Source organism: Choloepus didactylus, chromosome 21 (genome assembly GCF_015220235.1).
Source record: "Choloepus didactylus isolate mChoDid1 chromosome 21, mChoDid1.pri, whole genome shotgun sequence".
Classification (NCBI taxonomy): domain Eukaryota; kingdom Metazoa; phylum Chordata; class Mammalia; order Pilosa; family Megalonychidae; genus Choloepus; species Choloepus didactylus.
In genome coordinates, this window is record NC_051327.1 from 26,474,649 (window position 1) to 26,495,244 (window position 20,596).

The 20,596-nt window shown below is 49.1% G+C and overlaps 1 protein-coding gene across 9 annotated transcripts in view; it reads right to left on the minus strand.

Moving 5' to 3' along the window:
- Nucleotides 1-2,626: 2,626 nt before the first annotated feature.
- The window catches only part of SUN1 (Sad1 and UNC84 domain containing 1), a 50,348-nt gene continuing 32,378 nt past the window's right edge, over nt 2,627-20,596 (minus strand). For 5 of the 9 annotated variants that reach the window (XM_037814040.1, XM_037814037.1, XM_037814043.1 and 2 more), the window contains 8 exons: nt 18,102-18,145; nt 16,659-16,791; nt 14,899-15,156; nt 14,298-14,382; nt 11,704-11,819; nt 6,328-6,495; nt 4,766-4,858; nt 2,627-4,427 (listed from right to left, as the gene is read on the minus strand). In XM_037814040.1, coding sequence (XP_037669968.1) covers nt 4,314-4,427; nt 4,766-4,858; nt 6,328-6,495; nt 11,704-11,819; nt 14,298-14,382; nt 14,899-15,156; nt 16,659-16,791; nt 18,102-18,145 — 1,011 coding nt within the window. In that variant the 3' untranslated portion in view covers nt 2,627-4,313. The other 4 variants (XM_037814039.1, XM_037814045.1, XM_037814042.1 and 1 more) reach the window with 3 other exon arrangements.

Consider the following 20,596-nt stretch of genomic DNA (forward strand, 5'->3'; position numbering starts at 1 on the left):
CCGCGGGGCCGGCTACGGCGGCTCGCGAGGCGGCCCACGTGACCGCGGGAGGCGGTGGCCCACGTGACCCGGACGGCGGCCCACGTGGCCTGGGGGTGCGGCGCTCACGCCACAATGGCGGCGGCGCGCGGCGGGAGGGAAACTGCGGCTCGGGGCGGCGGGGCCGCGGCACTGCGCGCGGGGAGGGCGTCGGGTCCCGGCACTCGCGGCTTCCCTGACGGCGGGAGGAGGGTCCGCGCCGGCGGCCCTAGGCGCGCGGCGCGGGGTTTGGGGCGATTGTCACGGAAGGACGCCCCTCGGGTTTGCAGCGTGGCCGGTGCTCGCTAGCCGCGCTGGGAGCCCCCTTCGTTAACCGACCCCCGCCTACCTTCAGCTGCTACCCGGCGCAGACGGTGCTGGAGAGCGGGAGCCGTGTCGTTAATACGGGCGTAGGGACCCGACTAGGCGCCGGATCCAGGGCGCGGCTTTAGCGGTAGAAGTTACAGTGTTTGGTTCGAAAGCTCCCGGGTTTCTGGTGTCAGAAGACTCGAGGCTTGTTTTGAACTTGGAGCGGCGGGCGGGCCAGCCCTGCAGAGTGGGAGGCTCCGTGCCAGCGCCGGAGGGTGTGGGTTTTCAGCTTCAGAGAAAATAGCAGGGACAAGTTGACTGAGCCACTAACCGAATGCTCCTTCTCCAGTGGCCACACGTCAGAAGGAAGGCACTGTTTCTTAGTTTTAAAAAAGAAAAAGGTCAAGTAAAACTGAGGGGAGAGAATCATGCAGGAACCACTTTCCAGAGACAGCCACCATCTGTGTGCCTGACCTCAGCTTTCTTCCCTGCCTGCACCCGGAGCATCGGGCTCTGCCTTCACTTCCCACTTCCTCCGTGCCTGCTTCCCGGCTGCCTAGCAACACTCTTGCTCTCTCTGTCTCTTCTCCCACCTAAGCGGCCTCATGTGTTACTGATTCCCCCCGGGCCGTTCGGGCCTCAGCCTGCGTGTACTTGGTCCCCACTGTCCTCAGGCCCAAGAGCTGCGGCCACAGGCTGGCCAGTGCCTGCGGGGTTCACGGGGCAGACATCTCTGCTAGGTAATGCCTGCCGTTCACCGGGTGCTTACCGGGTGTCCCAAGGGCCTTACATTGACTTATTTTACAGTTCTAGGAAGGAGGTACTAGTTATTCTCACTTCTCAGCTGAGGAAACTGAGGCACAGGGGGGAAGATTGTAATACCAAGTAAGGGGGGAGCCTGGAAGAAACCCAGGGGAGGCCAAATCCAGGGGACTTGGAGCCCTAGCCCCTCCCCGGCACAGCTCCTCGAATCCTGCTGCCTCGACGATGACTCTTGGTTTATCCCATGTTCTCCTCCCTCAGCCCAGCTGTCTCCTTCGTTATCTGCCCATTCTTTAACAGGCCCTGCTTCCTGACAGGTGTGCCTCTCCTGAACACACCCACTCGCACATCCTGCTTGAGTCCCAGGGAGGACTTTCTAATAGATACCCTCTAAATGCAAGACATCAGGCATTCGTTCTTTCTCCCGGTTGACAGGTGAGGAAGTTGAGGCTCACACAAGTAACGTGCCGCTAGTAAGAGGGTGACATCTACCTTTCTCCAAAACTGGTGCGGGTTCACCCCTTAGATCTGAGACAAGCTGTGGGACCTGGAGCATGTTACTTCCCTCTCTAGGCCTCTATTCCCTCAGCAGTTGACGGGGCCAGTAGAGGGGGATAATGAAGTACTGGACACGGTTTCCAGGATCAGCAGACTATGGCCTGCCTCCTAGTTTTGAATGGATCATGAGTGAAAACTGGTTTTTACGTTATTAAGTGGCTGGAAGTAGATCAAAAGATTATTTTGTGATATGTGAAAATGATATGAATTTCACTTTTCAGGTCCAGAGGTAGTTTCATGGGCCCTCACCCTTGCCATTCATTTACATATGGCCTGAGTGGTTGCCGCAGAGACCTCTGTCTCACAAAGTCAAAAATCACATCTTTACTACAAACACGAAGGTCTGCTGATCCCTAGCAGTCAGCTGGTGCTCAGTACCCCCACTCTGAGCTCTGCTCCTCACCCCAGCTTTACCTGACGGCCCTAGGCAGAGGCAGTATCTTCAACGTATGGCGAGGTTCTAGAAATTGGTATTTCGTCTTATGGTTATTTCATGTTTATTCGATTGAACCATAGGAAATTGCTAGTATCCTATAAAAACGGCACTTCCGTATGCTTTAACCTGAGTCCCTGTTGACGATGGCTCTGAACGCACTTCTTGGTAGATGCTCAAAAAATCTGTGGAGTGACAGCATGTGCTGGGGATTGGCAACCCACAGCCCACAGGCCAAGTACATTCAGCTGCCTGTTTTTGTGAATAAAGTTTTATCAGAACACAGCTACAGCCATTGCTGTAGGTGTTGTCTACGGCTGCTTTTGTGCTACATCAGTGAAGCCACTGCAATGGTCCTTACACAGCCCTTACATGGCCCACAAAACTAAAAATATTTACTATGTGGCAACATATATGCAATTTAGTTATTTATACAATACAGTTATGAAAATTTATTCCTCCCTCTTCCCCAACCCCAGTGGGGAGAAACAAAACAAACTGAGAAAAGAAATATAGTTTATTATTCATTCGAAATATCACATGCACTTTTAAAAATTAAAACTCTTTATTTAAACATCTCAGTAGCATCTTATCAATTTGGTGGCGGCAAAAGAAACACTACCAAAGACGAATATTTTGAAAAGCATTTACAAAAATACATTGCACAAAGTCCTATCTTGCATCTTTAAAAATAAATATTCAAGATATTCTCACCCCAACACCCCAATTTAGCTTTGTATAGGAAATCTTGATTTATGCATCTAATCTGTAATATATGAAATGTCTGTACATATTGTATCCAGCTTAGCTGCACAGGCATTATAGTTCCAATTCGGAGAAGAAGGAAACAAATGCTATTTTATGTAGTTTTTATTTATTTGAGGACTGTTGTGCAATATACATAAAACTCTTCAGAAAACCTGTCAGCACCATCGTTTTATCTTTTTCTGAAAAGACAACATTTATGGTACACCGAAAAACTGTCTCAACCCAATAAAACTTAAATAATTCTTTAAGGTAAAACATCTGTAACACTTTAAGTGCCTCGCAGATATCTTATTTATAAAGTCTGTTCTGTAAAATAGTCTAAATATTAAATATTAATCAGCCAAAACAAGTCAAAAGAATCACGAGCATGGTCAGCAGTCATCAAAAAAGGCAAATCCCCCAATTAGAGCTAGAAAAAAATGCTGCTGAGAAAAATTACAATCGTGCAATGTGATGGTCTCGTGAATTTGCCACAGGACAATACTCTTTTGATAACTGTCAGAGGAATAAAAACACAGAGCCTCTGGAAAATTCAGAGCATGTTAGTGTTTTCTCTATAGCAAAATTCAAAACAAAACCTGGAAAAAGTCCGGAAGATTAGGTATCTTAGTTCTTATTCATACTCTGAAGTAAAAACGCCATTGTGGCGGAAACCTGAGAAGGGGTTCTGGTTCCGGTTCGGGTTCTGGTTTGAGTTTGGCTGTGGCAGAGCTGGACCACTGCCTGCTGAATCTGACTCCCCTCCACCTGGAGGAAAGGAAACCCCCTACTCCTTGACAGATGTTAGCACACCGAGTCCTGACTTGGACAATCTTTCTCAGCAGAGCAAACTAAGCAGAGAAACAAATTTAATTATTTCCCCACCTGATGACTTAAAATACCTACTGGTGCTGAGTAAAGGAAAAATCCCATCCCGAAGGAAAGGAGTTTAAAACTCTGAAATTTGGTGACACTGTTTTTCCCTGAAAGAAATGTGTGTTGGATTTAACAGATGAAATATATCTGCCCCCCAAAATCCTTTAAAATGTTCAGTGAAAAGGCTAAATATCAAAGCTTCAAAAAGACTTCAAACCTTTTAACTTCATTTGCTTTGTTCTGGAAAAGGTCAAGAAAATACAACTATAAAGAGCTTTATGTTCAAAAACAAACCCCCAAACAAAGTTAAGTGTCTTTGATAACCATACATTCAAATGAAAGCCCCCGAGATCACCTCTTGCCAAAGGATCTTCATGAACCAAAGCAGCAAACATGCATTTTTTTCCAGCACAGACATTTCAAATATAAAGTTGTGTCAAGAGCAAGCTGGCACCAGCCACGTGTCCTCTCCGTGCTGCAGTCTAAGAACAAGTATTCGGGGGGGTGACCTTGCCGGGTCCTGTTGTCACAAATGCCCTCAGCCATGAGGGCTCCAGTGTCTCACGCTGTCCCGGTATACACACGCGTACAGCAGCAGCGAGTGGCACCTTTACTTGACAGGTTCTCCGTGAACTCTGAACCGGTAAAGACACGTGTATTCAGGATGGCCCCAGTTAGAAAAAATCCGAAGTTCCACTATCTGGAAAGCTTTCTCAGGTCTTTCCTGAAATCAAGGGGGAAAACAAATCAGTTATTTCACATTAATAACCCAAACCCAATCACTTCCTCAACTATGCAATTTGACAGGAAGTAGCCGAGTTAGAATGAAAATTTTCAATCTGAGCTAAATCATCTATCACAAGACACAAAATTCAGGTAAAATTCCAGGAAGACTCATTATTAGTCACAGATTTACTTTTATAATTGCAATACTCGACATCTGTGTGTAGTAAAAATATATACTAAAGAGGCTCTTCAAGGACAGACAGAGCACAAAGCTCAGATTAGTGTTCTCCAAGGCCGACTGTTCGTGGGCAGCGGCAGCGGGGCCGGGGGACTCACCGGGGCGGGGAACATCTGCAGCGACTCCCCGTCCTGGTCGTAGGTGAACTGTCCCAGCAGCAGCCCTTCTTCCTGATACTCGTTCTCTAAGCCCTGAAACCCAGACCGTGAAGCCATGAGGTAACGGGAAGGCGCCCCGTCTCCTTCGCTCACTGCCCCAGCGGTTCCTGCTCTGAGGGACAGTTCCACACTGGCCACCACGGAGCACCCTACAGGAGCGAGGAAAACGGGCCCCCGGTGGCAGGACAGCCTCGGCCGGCTTCGCACGCTCCCCGCTGGGCTCTGTGCCGGGTGCCGAGCCAGCAGAGTCCGAATCCCACTTCCACCTGCACAGTTTCCAGAGCGGAAGAGCTGAACACATGCACGCAAACCCAGATTATCAAAAAAACCCTTGTAGGAGACAGGTGCACGTGTGAACGTATGCTCGTGATGTAAGTGGGAAAGGTGCCTTGGAAGACATAAGTTAGACACGAGTTAAGAGTGACGGTGGGAAACAGATCTGTAACAGTACAACACATGATCCGTATTTATGTATTAAAAAGCTCAAACACACATCAGGAAACTAAGATCCCAAGAGTTATATGGGCAAGAACAGAACCTATAAAAAAGAAACTATGCGTATGACAGGAAATGCATAAAAACGCACATTAATTTATGATACTAATTTTCACCTATAGAATAGCAGAGACTGAGAATGAGGTCTGTGTTCTGGAAAAGGGTTCCACGAGATAAACACTTCTCATATGCTGCTGGGGAAATGCTAATACGATATGGCAGAGAATTGGCTTAAAAATGTGCATGCCCTGAGCCAGTAATTCCACTTCCGAATGTCTAGTCGTAAGGAATTAACACAGACGGGAAGATGTTACACTCATACTGAAAAATAGGAAATCTAAATATTCAACATCAGGAGAATTGGTAAGGTGAATTAGGGCTCAGAAGTTCGATGGTATTTCGTCTGGTCATTTAAAGATTTGTATAAGAGTTTAATTACCATGGAGAAACATTTATGGTAGAAATTTCTTAAAGTGAGAAACAAAATATGAACAGCACTGTCTCAACTGTATTTTTAAGGGGGGAAAAGCGAGACCAAAAAAATAACACAATATTAATTGTGGCTTTCTGTGGGTGCTCGGATTATGGTTTTTTTTTTTTCCTATTTCCTTATTCTGTTTTTGACAACTCTACAAATCAGAAAATAAAATTTACTTTTTCTTTTATGATTCAGTTTCTTCGACAACACAGTGTCAGGACATCTTTGTGGCTGACTAAGCATGAGTGCTGGGCTCTCTAAGCCCCCTGGGCGCTTCCTTGCTCGTTCCACACCCGTGACCTCCTCCGGGCCAGCCCCACCACCTCCCCCGGGCAGTTCACCTTCCCATTCAGAGCATTAAAGGGAGATGGGAAGGGAGACGGGCAGAGGACAACTATAAATGCAAAAAAAAATACCCAGTAAATACAGCTGAATCATGAGCTCTCATCATTCAGCTCTGTGAAATTCCCAGAAGGGATAAGAAGGCAGAGAACTGTCCTAACAGCTCAGCTGAAACAGAGATACTTACATAGACGGCGAAATCCTTGGGTGCGCTGGTGATGTTGCCGGTGGGGGACAGCGTCTTTGGAATGTGCTCCAGAGTGAACGTGGTCGGATAGACGGTCATGGACAACCGCACCACCAGGTAACCCTGGGAGCCTTTAAACGCCCAGCAGTTTCCTGGGTATATGTCAGGCTGGGGAAAAAGTAACAAAGGAACGCTGAAGAGGCGGACCAGAGTGAGACCATCTCACACCAGCTACGATGGCTGGTATTTAAAAAATGGGAAATAACAAGTGCTGGCGAGCTCGAGGAGACGTGCAACACTTGGACACTGCTGGGGGTGGTGCAAAGCGGCCCCTGTGGAAACAGTTGGGAGGTTCCTCAGGAAGTGAAGTACAGGATGACACGCGAGCCGGCAGCCCCACTCCTGGGGATACCCCCATGAGAACTGAAAGGTGGGACGTGGACAGACATCTGCACACTGATGTTCACAGTGGCGTTATTCTCGGTTGCTGAAAGATGGAAGCAACCCAGTGTCCATCAACTGATGACGGATAAACAGAATGTGGTAAGCACGCAATGGGAGCATTACTCAGCTGTAAAGGGGATGGAGAATTCTGGAGACCTCCTCATGCTGAGTGACGTGCGCCAGACCCAAGAGGGCAAATGTCGTGTGATCTCCCTTAGATGAAATAAGAATAAGCACCGTCATGGCGCCAGAAACCAGAGCACAGCACCCAGGGCCAGGCAGGGGAGGGCACCAGGCAGTCACTGTTGACCTAGTACGAGGTTTCTGGTGGGGTAATGGAAAGATTTGGCAACAGATGATGGAAATGGAGGCAGAAGTTTGAGTATATAATTAATAGAACTGAATCGTATATTCAAGAAGATAAAAAAGGAGAATTTTAGGTTGTATTTCCTTACCCCCACAAACACAAACCCTCAGAACTGTACAACACAATGTAAACAGGGGGCTCAAGTTAATAGCATAATTATATTAATATTGTTTTATGACTTAGTAACAAAGTTATTACACTCATGCAAAAAGTTAGTAACAGGGAAACTGCATGAGGGGGAGGTATATGGAAAATTTGAACTTCCTGCATGTTTCTGTAAATCTACAAATGCTCTAACAAATAAATTAAAAAAAAAAAAACATTTGAACAAGCTCTTAATCACTCAAAAAAAATTAAGTGATAAGGGAAAACACTGGTAATACTGAAATAGAAATAAAAGAACTTTTGCATGGCAAAAATCATAAGCAAAATCAAAAGACAAACTGGGGAAAGGCATTTGCAATTTATTCCCAAAGGTTTATCATCTCTAATACAGAGGTAAGTTTTTATAGAAGTTAAGATAAACCAAAACCTTAAAGGAAAGGCAAAGGATAAAAACACATTTCAAAGAAAAATAAATTTAAATGGGCCTCAAACATATGAAACACATTCAACCATATTTAATCATAGGAGAAATACAAACTACAATGATAGTGCACTGCCTCTTCCTGTCAGCTGGATGACAATGACCCAGAAGTCCGGGAAATCCGTCGCTGCTGCAGGGACACAGGCAACTCCCGCTCAGTGTGGGCTCCTGTGAGGCAGGACTTGGGGCGCTGGGCGTAACTGCCAACACCTTCACCCCTGCAACCCCACTTCTACCCCAGAGGAAAGACAGCAAGACTCTGAGATGACAGGTACATGTGGAGATTGATTCCGAGAGTACTTATAAAAGCAGAAAACCACCCACATGTCCAGCAGCTGGCCCCGCACACACCAAGTGCCATGTGGCCACCCTGCAACCTGAGTGAGGCCAGGGGCAGACGCGCCGCCTTTGGTGAAACAGAGGGAGGGGTAAGGACAGATGAAGCAAGCACAGGTTTTCATAAAGAAAAAGCTGAGCGGTACACTGATACGTGTTTCTCGTTTGTTGTTTATGCCAGTTACCAGCTTACTGTCTCTGAGCTCCCAATTCTTTCTTCTTGCCTGCTCTGTAAGAATGGATCTGGGCCCTTTTGAGATTCTTCTTTACCGGCCCAACTATTCACCTTTGTCAGCAGAGGGTGCTGGAGACTTGGTTTTGTGTCCTGGTTCAGGCAAACCTGTGAGGCCGCTGCAGCCCAGAGCTCCACGCTCCCCTGGGTGCACCCCCTTGAGCACCTTCCTGGGCCCTTCTGGCCAGCCCACCAGTGCGGTGCTGCAGGGAGCTCTGCCACTGCTGAGCCTCGGCAGCTGCAACAAGGCCCGGGCCGGGAGCGGGAGGCCCCTGGGGCTGCCTCTGCTGCTCCTCTGTACTCTTTATGGTCAACCACTATCCTCCGATCCCATTACGGTTTACGGCTTTCTGTGTTCAACTTCCCACGTCCAAGTCACTGTCTGCTTCCCCTGAAAGGCCCGACTGCTCCAGAAGCGGGGTCTGTCTCCCACTCTCTCGAGTACGTGCTGCTCTGTGCTCTTCAGGCCCCGTCAGCACGAGGGTGACGCTGCCGTGGGCCAGCGTGAGAGTTCTGTGGAGCATCAAGAACGGCAAAGGGCAGGAGAACGGACGGGGCCCTGAGGTGGCGCCGGGAAGCGCCTGCTGGCCCTGGCAGGTGAAGCTGCTTCTGGGAAACCTGTCTAGAGCAAAATGCACGAGACGGGTCAGTGGCCACAGCCACAAGGGGCAGCTGGGGGCAGCCGCGGCGAGTCCAGAGGAGCCCACCTGGCTCCTGCATGGACAAACTGGCGAGGGCAAGGAGGGACGTGCTAGGCCCCACGCCGGCTTCTCGCGTCTGGCGGGCATTACGTTCCGCAGTTCCCTGGAAGGCAGCTTCGCTCTGGTTTATTAACTTGGAAAAGGGAGAAGTTCCAGGGGCTTCCATTTAGCCCTTCCCACCATAACATACGGGTCCTTACCCAAGGGTCAGCGAGTGGAAGTGGGTTTCAGGGAAGGCTGCAGCCACAGGCCACGCCTGCAGGGTCTCTCCAGCACCTTCCACTGGCAAAGCTCAGCACCGCGCAGCTGGCACAGGAAAAGCACCTAAAGAACCCCGAGGTGCAGGGCAAGCGCATGGAGCTTACAGGCAATAAATGCATAACGACACAAAGGATAATCCAAACAAAGGGTGGGGAAGCTCTGAATGTTCCTTGTTTTATTTGGACTTTAGGATCATGTAAATATTTTTTATAATTAAGGAAAACAGTAATCCTTAAATAGAAAACAGAAGCAGCCTTTGCCATGCACCGAGCTGGAGGCACAGACTCCAGAGGCATCACCTGGAGCATGTGATCTGAACACGCACCCCTGATGGGATACACCCTAAGGAAGAAACAAAATATGAACCTTAAACACCATTAAGCAGCTTTACTGATGACCATCAATTAGTACCAATTAGTCACTATTAGTATTATTCATCTAAAGTGTATTTTATACACACACGGAACAAATAAGCTGCATGTTGATGGCCTTGTGACTTCCAATGTGGAGGAAGAGGGACAAGGGAAAATTCACAGAATCGGAAACGTTAACCCGTCCTTTGGATGGGAAGTGTCAGGATGAGCTGACTCCCTTCTCTCTGAGCGCCCCCACACCATGCACCTGCGGCCCCCTGGAAGGCCGCCCCAGTGCCACAAGGAGCAGGGCTCCCTGGAGAAACGCCAGCTCCAGCCTGGGGCCCACGGTCGAGGGCGTGCTAACGGGAGCAGCACTGACCGCAGTGGCTGGAGCCCGTCAGAGAAAGGGAGCTCCACTGGCTCATGGCACCAACCCCACGAGAGCAAAACCTGCCTTGTCGCTCCCGAGAGCAGAGGTGAACAGCTGGACAGAATGTGCAGTGCCCAGAACCAGGGTATTTACGATCGGCCCTTACAGGACTCAGCAGACACTCAGGCTCCCTAACCACCAGAAACATCGGGGGCCTTTCCAGTTCAGGGCGATCACAAAAACCCCACGAAGAATACTCCTCCACAAGCACTTCTCATCCGTCTGTCTGGTAGTTCAGGGCTGGACACATGCTGTGTTGTGTACCACATGCGTGGAATCTCCTAGTTTTGCAGGTGGTGGCACGGATCTGCGCTCTCTCCAAGGTGGTGCGAGGATCCCAGCCGAACCGCACCCCTGCCAGTACTTAGTGTAACGAGGGCGTGCTTTTGATTTGTGTGCCTCTGGTATCTCCACGTGTGTTTGATGTTTACTGGCTGCTTGGACATCCACCTTCTGTGAAGTGCTTGTTCAAGTCTCTTCCCCATTTGTCAAACAGGTGGTGTGCTGGTGTGGAGCTGTCACATACCCAGAGAAGGCCACGTTCTTCTAGTCCATTCCTGTGGGTGTGGGCCTGCTGTGGGTGGGAGCTTTTGATTAGGTTGTTTCAACTGAGAGGTGGCCCACCCCTTTCACGGTGGGTCTTAATCCTTTACTGGAGTCCTTTATGAGAGGATAAAAGGCAGAGGCATTTGGAGAGAGAGAAACGCCCTGGAGATGCTGAGAGAGGCCACGGGAATCAGGTGTGCAGGACGAGCAGTGGCAGCCAGGTGCCTTGCATGTGACAGAGGTGTCCCGGATGCCAGCAGCCTTTCTCCAGTGAAGGTTGCTGCCTTCACTTGGACATTTTCACAGCCTTAGAACTGTTAAGTTGTAACTTTATAAACTGCATTGTTAAAAGCCAACCCAGTTCTGGGATATTGCACTCCGGCAGCTTTAGCACACCGGAGCAGGTGGTCTCTCCATTCCTACTGACTCGCAGGAATTCTGTACGTTTCAGGGCCCACTCCTCTGGGGGGTGTATTTCCTGGAGTCTCTTCTCCCCCCCCCCCCCCCACGGCCTTTTCCCTGTCTCGATGGGGCCTTCTGATAAGCAGATCACAGATGCTCTTCACCAGACCAGGTTCTCCCCATTTCTAGTCTGCTGAGTTTTTATCACGAAAGGGGCTTGTCAAATGCTTTTCCTGAATCTACTGAAATAATCATTGAGCTTTTTCTCCTTTATTTTGTTAACATGACAGATTACATTCTGGGAATGGACACCACTTGGACTGAGTATCATTGGATCCACTGGATCTTGTTTCAGAGTTCTGTGCCCATGATCCTGAGGGATGTTGGTTTGTAATTTTCCTTTCCTGTAAAATTCTTTGTGAGTTTGGAGTCAAGATGATGCTGGCTTTATACAACAAGCTAGTGTCTTTCTCCCTTGCCTGGGAGTCCTGCAAGAGTGGCACACGGGTGACTTGGATGGTGACGTGAGGGGCTGGCTCTCTCTCTCCCAATGAGGCTCCGGGAGCCTTGCGCTCATGGCCTGTGCACTTGGCGGCACGTGTAACGTACCCTGACACCCCAAAGCCCACCCCCGATCATGCCCCAGTGACGCTGCGGCAGAGGCAGGGAGCACACGCAAGGAGCACGGGCGTACACAGACAGATGATCCACGCACCTGGATCACGACGCGTGGCGACTGTGAGAAGTACCACAGCGGGATCCCAAACAGGCTTATGAGCGCAGTTTTGGTTTCGTAAGTTTCAGAACAGCGAGTGCTCAAGATACTGCCACCTGCAAGCAGAGTTTAAATTTGTTTCAGCATCTGATCAACCATTTAGAAAGCAATAATTATGCATGTCTCAGGGATTTATCTGGAGTGTTTTAGAAGTGCTCACGTCTTTAACTTGCATGAAGAGCCTATACTTTAAGGTCAGCCCTATTCTTAATTAATTTTACTTTTTCAAATTCAGTGTTAATCGTCTGCAATTGCTTTAGGACAATATACAATTTGTACCAGCTGAAACTGGAAAATTCTTAAAATGCTGACTCTCTACCCTCATCCTCCCAAAAAAGGTACGTGAAGGACCCTTGACTCTGACGATGCAGCTGCTCTGGTGGCTGCTGTTCTAAACGAACTTGCCCTACGCAGGCCCACCAAGCAGCAGTGGACCAACAGGCCAAAACGCTCCACTGTGACAATCAGCAATTAAAATAAAAATATGGGGAGGACAGAGAGTGGCTGCGAGCAGGCCCAGGGTCCTTTGGGCCCCATGTGGTGGCGATGGCTGCACCAAAACCCACTAAACTGCACACTTTAAAACAGAGAAGTTTTTGTACAAATTGTATCTCAAGAATAGTAATTAAACAGTTCCTTTTAAAGTCCAGTTTTGCTCCTTTCCAGGAGACGGGCGGACAGGGTGTCAGCGTGGGAGGCACCAACAGCAGACAGTATAAAGGATATGACCTCCTGAGAAGCCTGTTCTAACAGTAATGGCCCCTAAACCCGGCTCACAGCCAAATCACTTAGAGCACCTGTGAAAATGCAGGTTCCGAGGCCCCGTCTTCCGGCTGTCCCAGCTAATAACTGGGCAAGGGGACTGAAGGGGAGGGTGTTTCTAATTTAAACAAGAAAACAAGGCGATTTTGATGCAGCTGATCAGAACACATGAATTTCAGAACCAGTGAACTATCCTTCAGGAATACCCTACTCACACTCTAGAAACAGATCTCGCCCTAAAGGTGGCAGCTCACTTCCTTAACTTAGAGGCCGGAGATGCTTTGTTAGTAACAGAATCTTCAAGTCAGGCTCATCAGAACCATAAGAATTATGAGTCAATGAAATATAAATCTGTGAGGATTTATCAAGGCTCTAAGGAAAAACGGCAATGGCCAGCCCAAGCTATATGCTTAAAATGTTATTTGATGCCTCTAAATTGAAATCACTGAATTTCAAAACATGTAACTAAAATCAGTTAATCTAAAAACGTCATTCTAAATGAAAATACACGTTGAGAACAGTTAATGGCCTTGGTGACTTCTAACATTTAGAAGAATCTGGTGGCTTTTATGTAATCAGAATCCCCACACTCCAGACTAAGAACCCACATGGGGTGATGACTAGACTCAAACCCAGCAGCTCGGTCCTCAGGGGCCTGGATGTGGGACCCAGTGAGGACCCCACCCCAGCCTCCCTGCATGTCTGAGACAGGCCGGCAGCCAGACCGGGGGCCCCGAGCTCTCACAGCTCCTGCGGGACTGCAAGGACCCACAGACACTATCATGTACCAGGAGCCTCCCCTTCTCTCAAGAGGTGATACCCATCCACCAGCCCTCATCTGCAATCCCTAAATCCAAAAAATCCTGAAAACCAAGACTTTCTGTAGCAGGCATGGTAGCTGCCTGGACTGACACAATGTCACGTGCAGCCCTTCCCCCCTCACTGCAGGTGCCATGGAGTGTGGTACGTGTGCCATGTCACTTTCTGAACTGCATTTTTGACTTTTAAAATGCAGCAGGCCCCAAAAGCCTTGGGCAGAGATTGTGTACCCAGAGTAATGCAGCACATCCCAAACTTGGCTCATCACAGGGCTCTTGTTTATTTCTTTGAGGAACCCAAATGGCCTCCCCCCATTTTTCTCAGTTTGCTGCTCCGTCTCTCTTCTGGTGCTGACGACTCCTTGGGGTGGGGCACCTGCTTTTCTGTTTAACCACCTCTCCAAAGGAACGTACACTCCTAGGAGGCAGGGGTGTGTCCCTACCTCAGCACATGGCAGGCACGTAAACTAAAAAATCCTCGAGTAGCAAACAGCAGAGGCTCTCAGCAAAGGCTAGTGCTCCCTTGTGGAACACAGTCAGGGAAGTCTTGTGCTAGTACTTTTCTAGCGGATTTCCATGTTAAATGCACAGATCGTAAATAAATAATCAACCAATGTTTTTGTGGTGATAAGCTCCGATATAGCTAAAGCTGCCCAACAGTGATGGATACGCCCCATGCTGGGGCCCTGCAGCAGCTCACAGTCGTGGGGGCTCAGGCCCACACCAACCTGTGTGTCGTAAGCGCACCCCACTAGCCCTTCCAGGGCAGAGACAGCCTGCCCAAAGAGCAACTCAGGAGGAAGGAAAAAACACCAGAGACCTGTCTAGAACAATGCTTTTAAAAAGTTACAAGTTCCTTCCTCTTAGGCCAGGGTAGGGAGCAGCTTCTCAAGTTCACAACTGCACGAACAGGTGACCACTTTATTTTAGCAATTAAAGTGTCCATTTACTCACCACCAGATTCCAGGGCAAAGTCCACCATTCCTGTTTTGTCTTGGGAATACAGCTTCAGAGCATTGTTCACGAGAACAAGGGCTTCCTGGATGGGACACGCATCGAGGCGGAGGACGGCAAGCCAGACCAGGACAGAGATTTGTGTGTTAACACAGGAATTAAAACCAGGAATGTATGTTAAGAACACTTCTTGGTTGACTGTATTTGGGGGCAAATGTTCACTCCTAGCTCGGCCACACACTCCTGACGGCCGGGCCATCACAGGGCATGCGAGGGTGGCGAGTCTCGGAGCCTCAGATCGTGGATGAGGGCCTGTAATGTGATGCCGCGTCACTGGGAAAACGGCACGTGGTTTCAGAAGGGGTCTTAGGGACAGACGGGCAGATCCGCAAGGCTTAGGGATGCCCAAGAAGTCGCCCAGCAGCAGCAGCCACTAGAACCTGCTGCACGGCCGCCTTGCCGTGGGTCAGCGCCGGGCAGGCCCTCTCGCATCTTGTCACATAAGCTGCCCGCCCACAACCCCAAGGCCGTTCTCAGAACAAGAAATCCAAACCCACAGGCTTTGATCTGAGTCCCTGGTGCAGCCGCATTGCCCACTCACCGCCTCTGTTATTCCAGAAACCCCCGCCTCGCTCACGGCAGACGCCACCGTTTCGGAGGTTGGCATCTGTTTTGTCACAGAAACGTGGTGGGTGATGTTCCTCAGTATCCGCAGTTCTAAATCTCGTAACAAACTGTGCAGGTCGTCCTTGCTCACAAACTGAGAAGAGAACTTCTGCAGCAGCCACTCCAGAGCGCCGCCTTGCTGGCCGTCGTCGGCAAGCAGGAGTCGGACGGTGTCTCTGACGCGGGCCTCCACCTAGTGAAATCATTGGTGAGCACAGCGTGAGTCACCGTTTTCACTGCATCGTTCCAACTCCGCAGATACTCAGGAGTATCACACACCACTTCCACATCTGTCACGTACAGACAAGGAAGAAAACAAAGACAAAACATAAGTAAACAATGGGGGGGACAAGAGGTATGATGTTTTGGGTGCTCTATTTTTTTTTTTTTTTTACACTTTGGGTGATTATCTGTAATGTGAATATATCTCAATAAAATTGCATTAAAAAATTTGTCATGTAATGTAGCACAATGTTTTTCCTTCATATTACATTTAAGAACCTCTCCAAAAATGTCAAAATACTTTAAAGAAGCAGGCTGAGAAGAGTGTGGCAGAGGCAGCCTGTGCCCGGGGGAGTGAAGCACGGGGGAGGACGCGGCCACTCTGCTCGGCCAGGTTTCCTAAGCACCCCTGCGGGTCAGGCAGAGATGCACAAAACAGCTCTGCCTGGAAGAAACTCAGTCTGGTAAGGGAAGGAGCTGCATCGGCAGACCTAACCCGCAACTTACACATGCTTCATCTGTTCTTGGGCATCATTCGCACACACAGGCACACATACAGTTATGTACACTATCTCCTCATGGAGACGGGGGGAGAAGCACAAGAAAAGGCCCAACTCTCTGTAACAATGACTGCAGGAGCACGCACTCCTCGGGAACCACGGACGGACGTCCTGTTACTTAATCAGCCACTGCCCTAAAGATGGACATCCTGGCTATTCCCAGCACCCCCGTCCCCAACACTAACTTTACAGCAGTAAACATTCTTTCCTTACAGCCTTCTCTACTGGTGCTTTTGTTCCCAAGAGTGTGACCGGCTAGCTTCAGAGTATGTGTCTTTTCAACGGATTAACATCGCAGAGTTTCCTCCAGAAAGGTCGCAGCTGCCCCAATCCCGCCAGCCATGACCACCAGCTCCCAGCGCGGCCATCCTGCCCGGGTGGAGACTGAAGTGTGGGAGGCGTTCTGGCCCACACACCCCCACGAGCAGCCGGGGGACCGGGTTTCTCCTGCTTTTCCTGTCAATTTTCGGAGCTCTGTGCAGATTAGCAACATTTGCAAATTTTCCCAGTCTACTGTCTGACTGACTTACAGAGATCTTTGCCATTCAAATGTCCGGCTATAAAGGTCTGTATTTTCTCTTTCACTTAAGGATCTGTGGACCTGACATATCCACCATGTATCATGACATGAGAAAAAGAAAGCTTCAGAGGGCAGGATAACCCCACTTTGGTGAAAGAGCGCAGCTGACCCCCCGCCTCAGTGCAGACACCCGCACCTGCACGTACACGTCTGGACAGGCACACGCCGGGGGTGGCAGGCTGTGTTACTGGACTGGGGGATTAAAGGAGGGTTGTACTTGTTATAAATCAATAAAAAAATTCAAATGTAATGGTAAAATTAACTTAATCTAAGTCTCAGTCAAGGTTTCTTTTACTTTCTATTATAAAACAATGTAAAAATGAGGAAACTTACTTTTTCATGTATTGTATCTACCTTCTCACAGTTGGTCTTCAAATTCTGCCAACTTGACATTTCTGACTTCAGGTGGCCCAGCTCCAGCTGCAGATGCTTAACCATGGTGAGGAGCTCCTGGTCTGCGATCCCGCTGGACAGAGAGTGGGGGGACGGGGTGGATGAACCTCAAGTCACAAGGGCCTCGGCCGGGGCCAACCACACCCCAAAAGACTCTGAAGATCGACCGACGACATGCCCAGTGTCACACAGATGCTGGCTTGGCCTACATTAATCTTGAAATTTAATGCCAGTTTCAAATCAAAACCCCAAAGGATTTTTCCCCACATCAATTTATATATGTGTACACAAATATGCACACCCACACAAGTGGGAAATCTACCAAAATGCTAGTAAGAGGGGTTATCTTTCAGTGAAAGGTGAAAGATCACTCCGAAAACTGTGTAATGTCTAAAAACTGTTTCTATCTCCTTAATATCACAAATAAGACTTCCAGAGTCAGACGGTAGTTAACAGTAACCATTATAAAGTTGAATCTCAATTTTTCATGCTAATGGAAGCACAACTATGATGAAATGTATGGCTTTAGAATTTGCTGACGTAATTCTATCTTTACTGGGCTATTCGAAATTATAAAATACTGCAATGCTTTATTTATATTTGTTTATAGGTAGGTATGGTTATTGATATCGAACAATTCTCATCTCAAAAGAGTACTTTCCAGGACACACATTTTAGGATCTACCTATTAGCATATTCAAAACACTCTTATGGAAATAAAGGTGGTGAAGGGAAAGTTAGAAGTGCTGTGATGCTTCTCTCAGTCTTTAAACCATGACAAACGGTGTGTAGGAGCATACAGGAAGACACAGGCTGTGCTTTGGTAAGGTGGGCCTGTCCCCGTGCTCCGTCCTGAGCTGAGCTGTCATACGTGGACACGGGGAAGGGTGTGGAGGAAATCAGGACCTGCAAGGGGCTTGGTGTGACACGCTACGAAGACGGCAGCCAGGATGGTGAGGGACCGGGGTGCTCCGTGTGGAACAGGCTGACGGGGGAGGCCCAGGGGCCCCAGCCCCAGCGTGTGAAGGGCAGGGGCCGAGGAGGGGCCCAGCTCCAGGGGGCCACACCACTCAAGGGGCTGCTGCAGGGTCCGGGCCTCGCTGTGCGTCGCCCAGGCCCAGGCCAGCCCCCTGCACCATGGGGCCTGCTCCCTACCCCGGGATAACAGGGCGCACCTGATCCGAGAATGTGCCTCCCTCCTAGCTGGGCTCCACAGGGGTCTCCCGGAGACAGACGCTGCCAAGCCCACCTGCAAAACCCAGATCCGCGGGGACCCCGGCAGAGGCAGACGGCAGACCCGTCTTTAATCACTATTGCGGCTCCAGGAAAGCAAGATGAGAAACACAGCAGACAACACACTAACTGTATTTGAAATGATCCTACCTCGTTGTTCTTAACTTGGTCTGTTCCAGTTCCTCCTGGATGATCTAAAAAGCATGAGAAATAATCTGTTTAAATATACAAGTTAAATGCTAACATTTCATAAAAAGCACACACGTGATTAAATTTTTTCAACCCCATATATTTACCTGGGATTAACTTTTTTTTTTTTATTAAATTCAGTTTTATTGAAATACATTCACACACCATACAGTCATCCATGGTATACAATCCACTGTGCACACTATGATAACATAGTTATGCGTTCATCACCACAATCTATCTCTGAACATTTTCCTTACATCAGAAAGAACCAGAACAAGAATAAAAAATAAAAGTGAAAAAAGAACACCCAAATCATCCCCCCCATCCCACCCCATTTGTCCTTTAGTTTTTATCCCCATTTTTCTACTCATCCATACGCTAGAGGGGGTGTGATCCACGAGGTCTTCACAATCACACTGTCACCCCTTGTAATCTACATTACTATATAATTGTCTTCAGGAGTCCAGACTGCTGGGTTGGAGTTTGGTAGTTTCAGGTATTTACTTCTAGCTATTCCAATACATTAAAGCCTAAGAGGTGTTATCTATATAGTGCATAAGAATGTCTCGACTCCATTTGGAATCTCTCAGCCACTGAAACTATTTCGTCTCATTCTGCATCCCCCTTTTGGTCAAGAAGATACTCTCAGTCCCACGATGCCGGGTCCACATTCATCCCTGGGAGTCATATTCTGCACTGCCAGGGAGATTTACACCCCTGGGAGTCGGGTCCCACGTAGGGGGGAGGGCAGCGAGTTCACCTGTCGAGATGGCTCAGTTAGGAGAGAGGGCCACATCTGAGCAACAAAGAGGTACTCAGGGGGAGACTCTTAGGCACCATTACATGCAAGTTTAGACTCTCCTTTTTGGTAATGAGCTTCATAACGGCAAGTCCCATGCTCGAGGGCTCAGCACATCAAACTGCCAGTTCCAATGTTTGTGACAATACCTGGGATTAACTTTAACTTAATTCAAAGTCCAAAGCTGCCTGTTGGCTGGCAGGTTTTTTTTTTTTTTTTTTTTTAAATTAAAGAAGTTGTAGGTTTACTGAAAATCATGTAAAAATACAACATTCCCACAAAACCTCCCACTGTTGATAGTTTGTATTAGTATGGTGCCTTTGCTACAGCTGATAAAACAATATTAAAATTGTACTATTAACTGTAGCTCATAGTTTACATTAGGAGTATTTTTTCCCCATATACACCCCTTATATTAAGACCTTGCATTAGTGTGGTACATTTATCATAATTCATGAAAGAACATTTTTATACTTGTGCTATTAAAGTAAACTTTTAAAGACACAGCAAGTACTCAGAGAGGTAAATAAATCACAAGGATAAGGCCTGAAGAATTTTCAAAATGAACAGGCTCTTGCAACTGGCACGCAGGCTGCCACTCTGGGGAACGTGTTTAAATGTGGAAGGATGAGAAAGGGAATAAGGAGATCATACGTGAAGACAGGACCTATTAGTACGGTCGGCCGGTAGAGGGGCTGTGCAGAGCCTGGCCTGGCTGGGTCTGGACCTTCCGAAGGTGAGAGCAGGATGACACAACTAGGAGAAGAATCTGAGCCTAGAGTCACCTCGAGGAGAGCCTCCTGGCCTCGGCCCGGCTCCTGAGGAAGCCCTCCTCTTCCTCGCAGTGCTGAGAGCTGCCTTCCCACTCAGAAGCTGAGCGTGCCTGACTCTGACACTGCTGGTGACCTGGTCCCGAAATCCCCAAAGGGCTGTCCCACATCTAACCCTTAGGCTAGCCCCTGCAGTTGCTTAACAGAGGAACGAGCCGCTGCGTGTGACGAGGCTGCGTGTGAAGCACCAGAAATGCAAGGAGCCTGGCCACACCGCCCACTCTGCAGCCCGTGCCCCAGGGGGACGGAAACAAAGGCTCACAGCCTGGCTTCAACCATGTGACAGCACTGGACTCTCCTACCACAAAGTTAACTGTGCCTGTCAGAAGACACGGGGAGGCGGCTGTGCCACCCCAAACCTGGCCCGTCAGCCTCGCGGCTCTCCTGAGCCCCTTCCCGGGGGTTCACAGACGCCCCTCACGCAGTGCTTGGCACAGCGCTGGCACCAGCCCAGCAGTCCTCTCCCACCTCCACCCAGGTCAACCCTGCACCAGTCACCAGGACCAGGGCTGGTGGCCAGGAGCACCTGGAACCGGCACAGCGGCCCCTCTGCCCCCGCTCCCGTGGCCCGGTCTGGCCTCCCCGCAGGCCCTGCCCCTGCCCCCCCAGGGCCTGGGTCCCGGGACTGGCTCAGGCACCTGTGCGGGTGTGCAGGGGTGGGGGCGGGGAGCGGGGCACCGGCCCACAGGAGCTAACGGAGCCACGGCAGCTGGGACCGAGACTGAGCTAACCTATTAGCTATAAAATGTATCTTCTAGAAGACGGGACCCTTACAAAACAGACAATGGCAAAAACATCCTTTAAAAAAGACTCCAAATAGATGG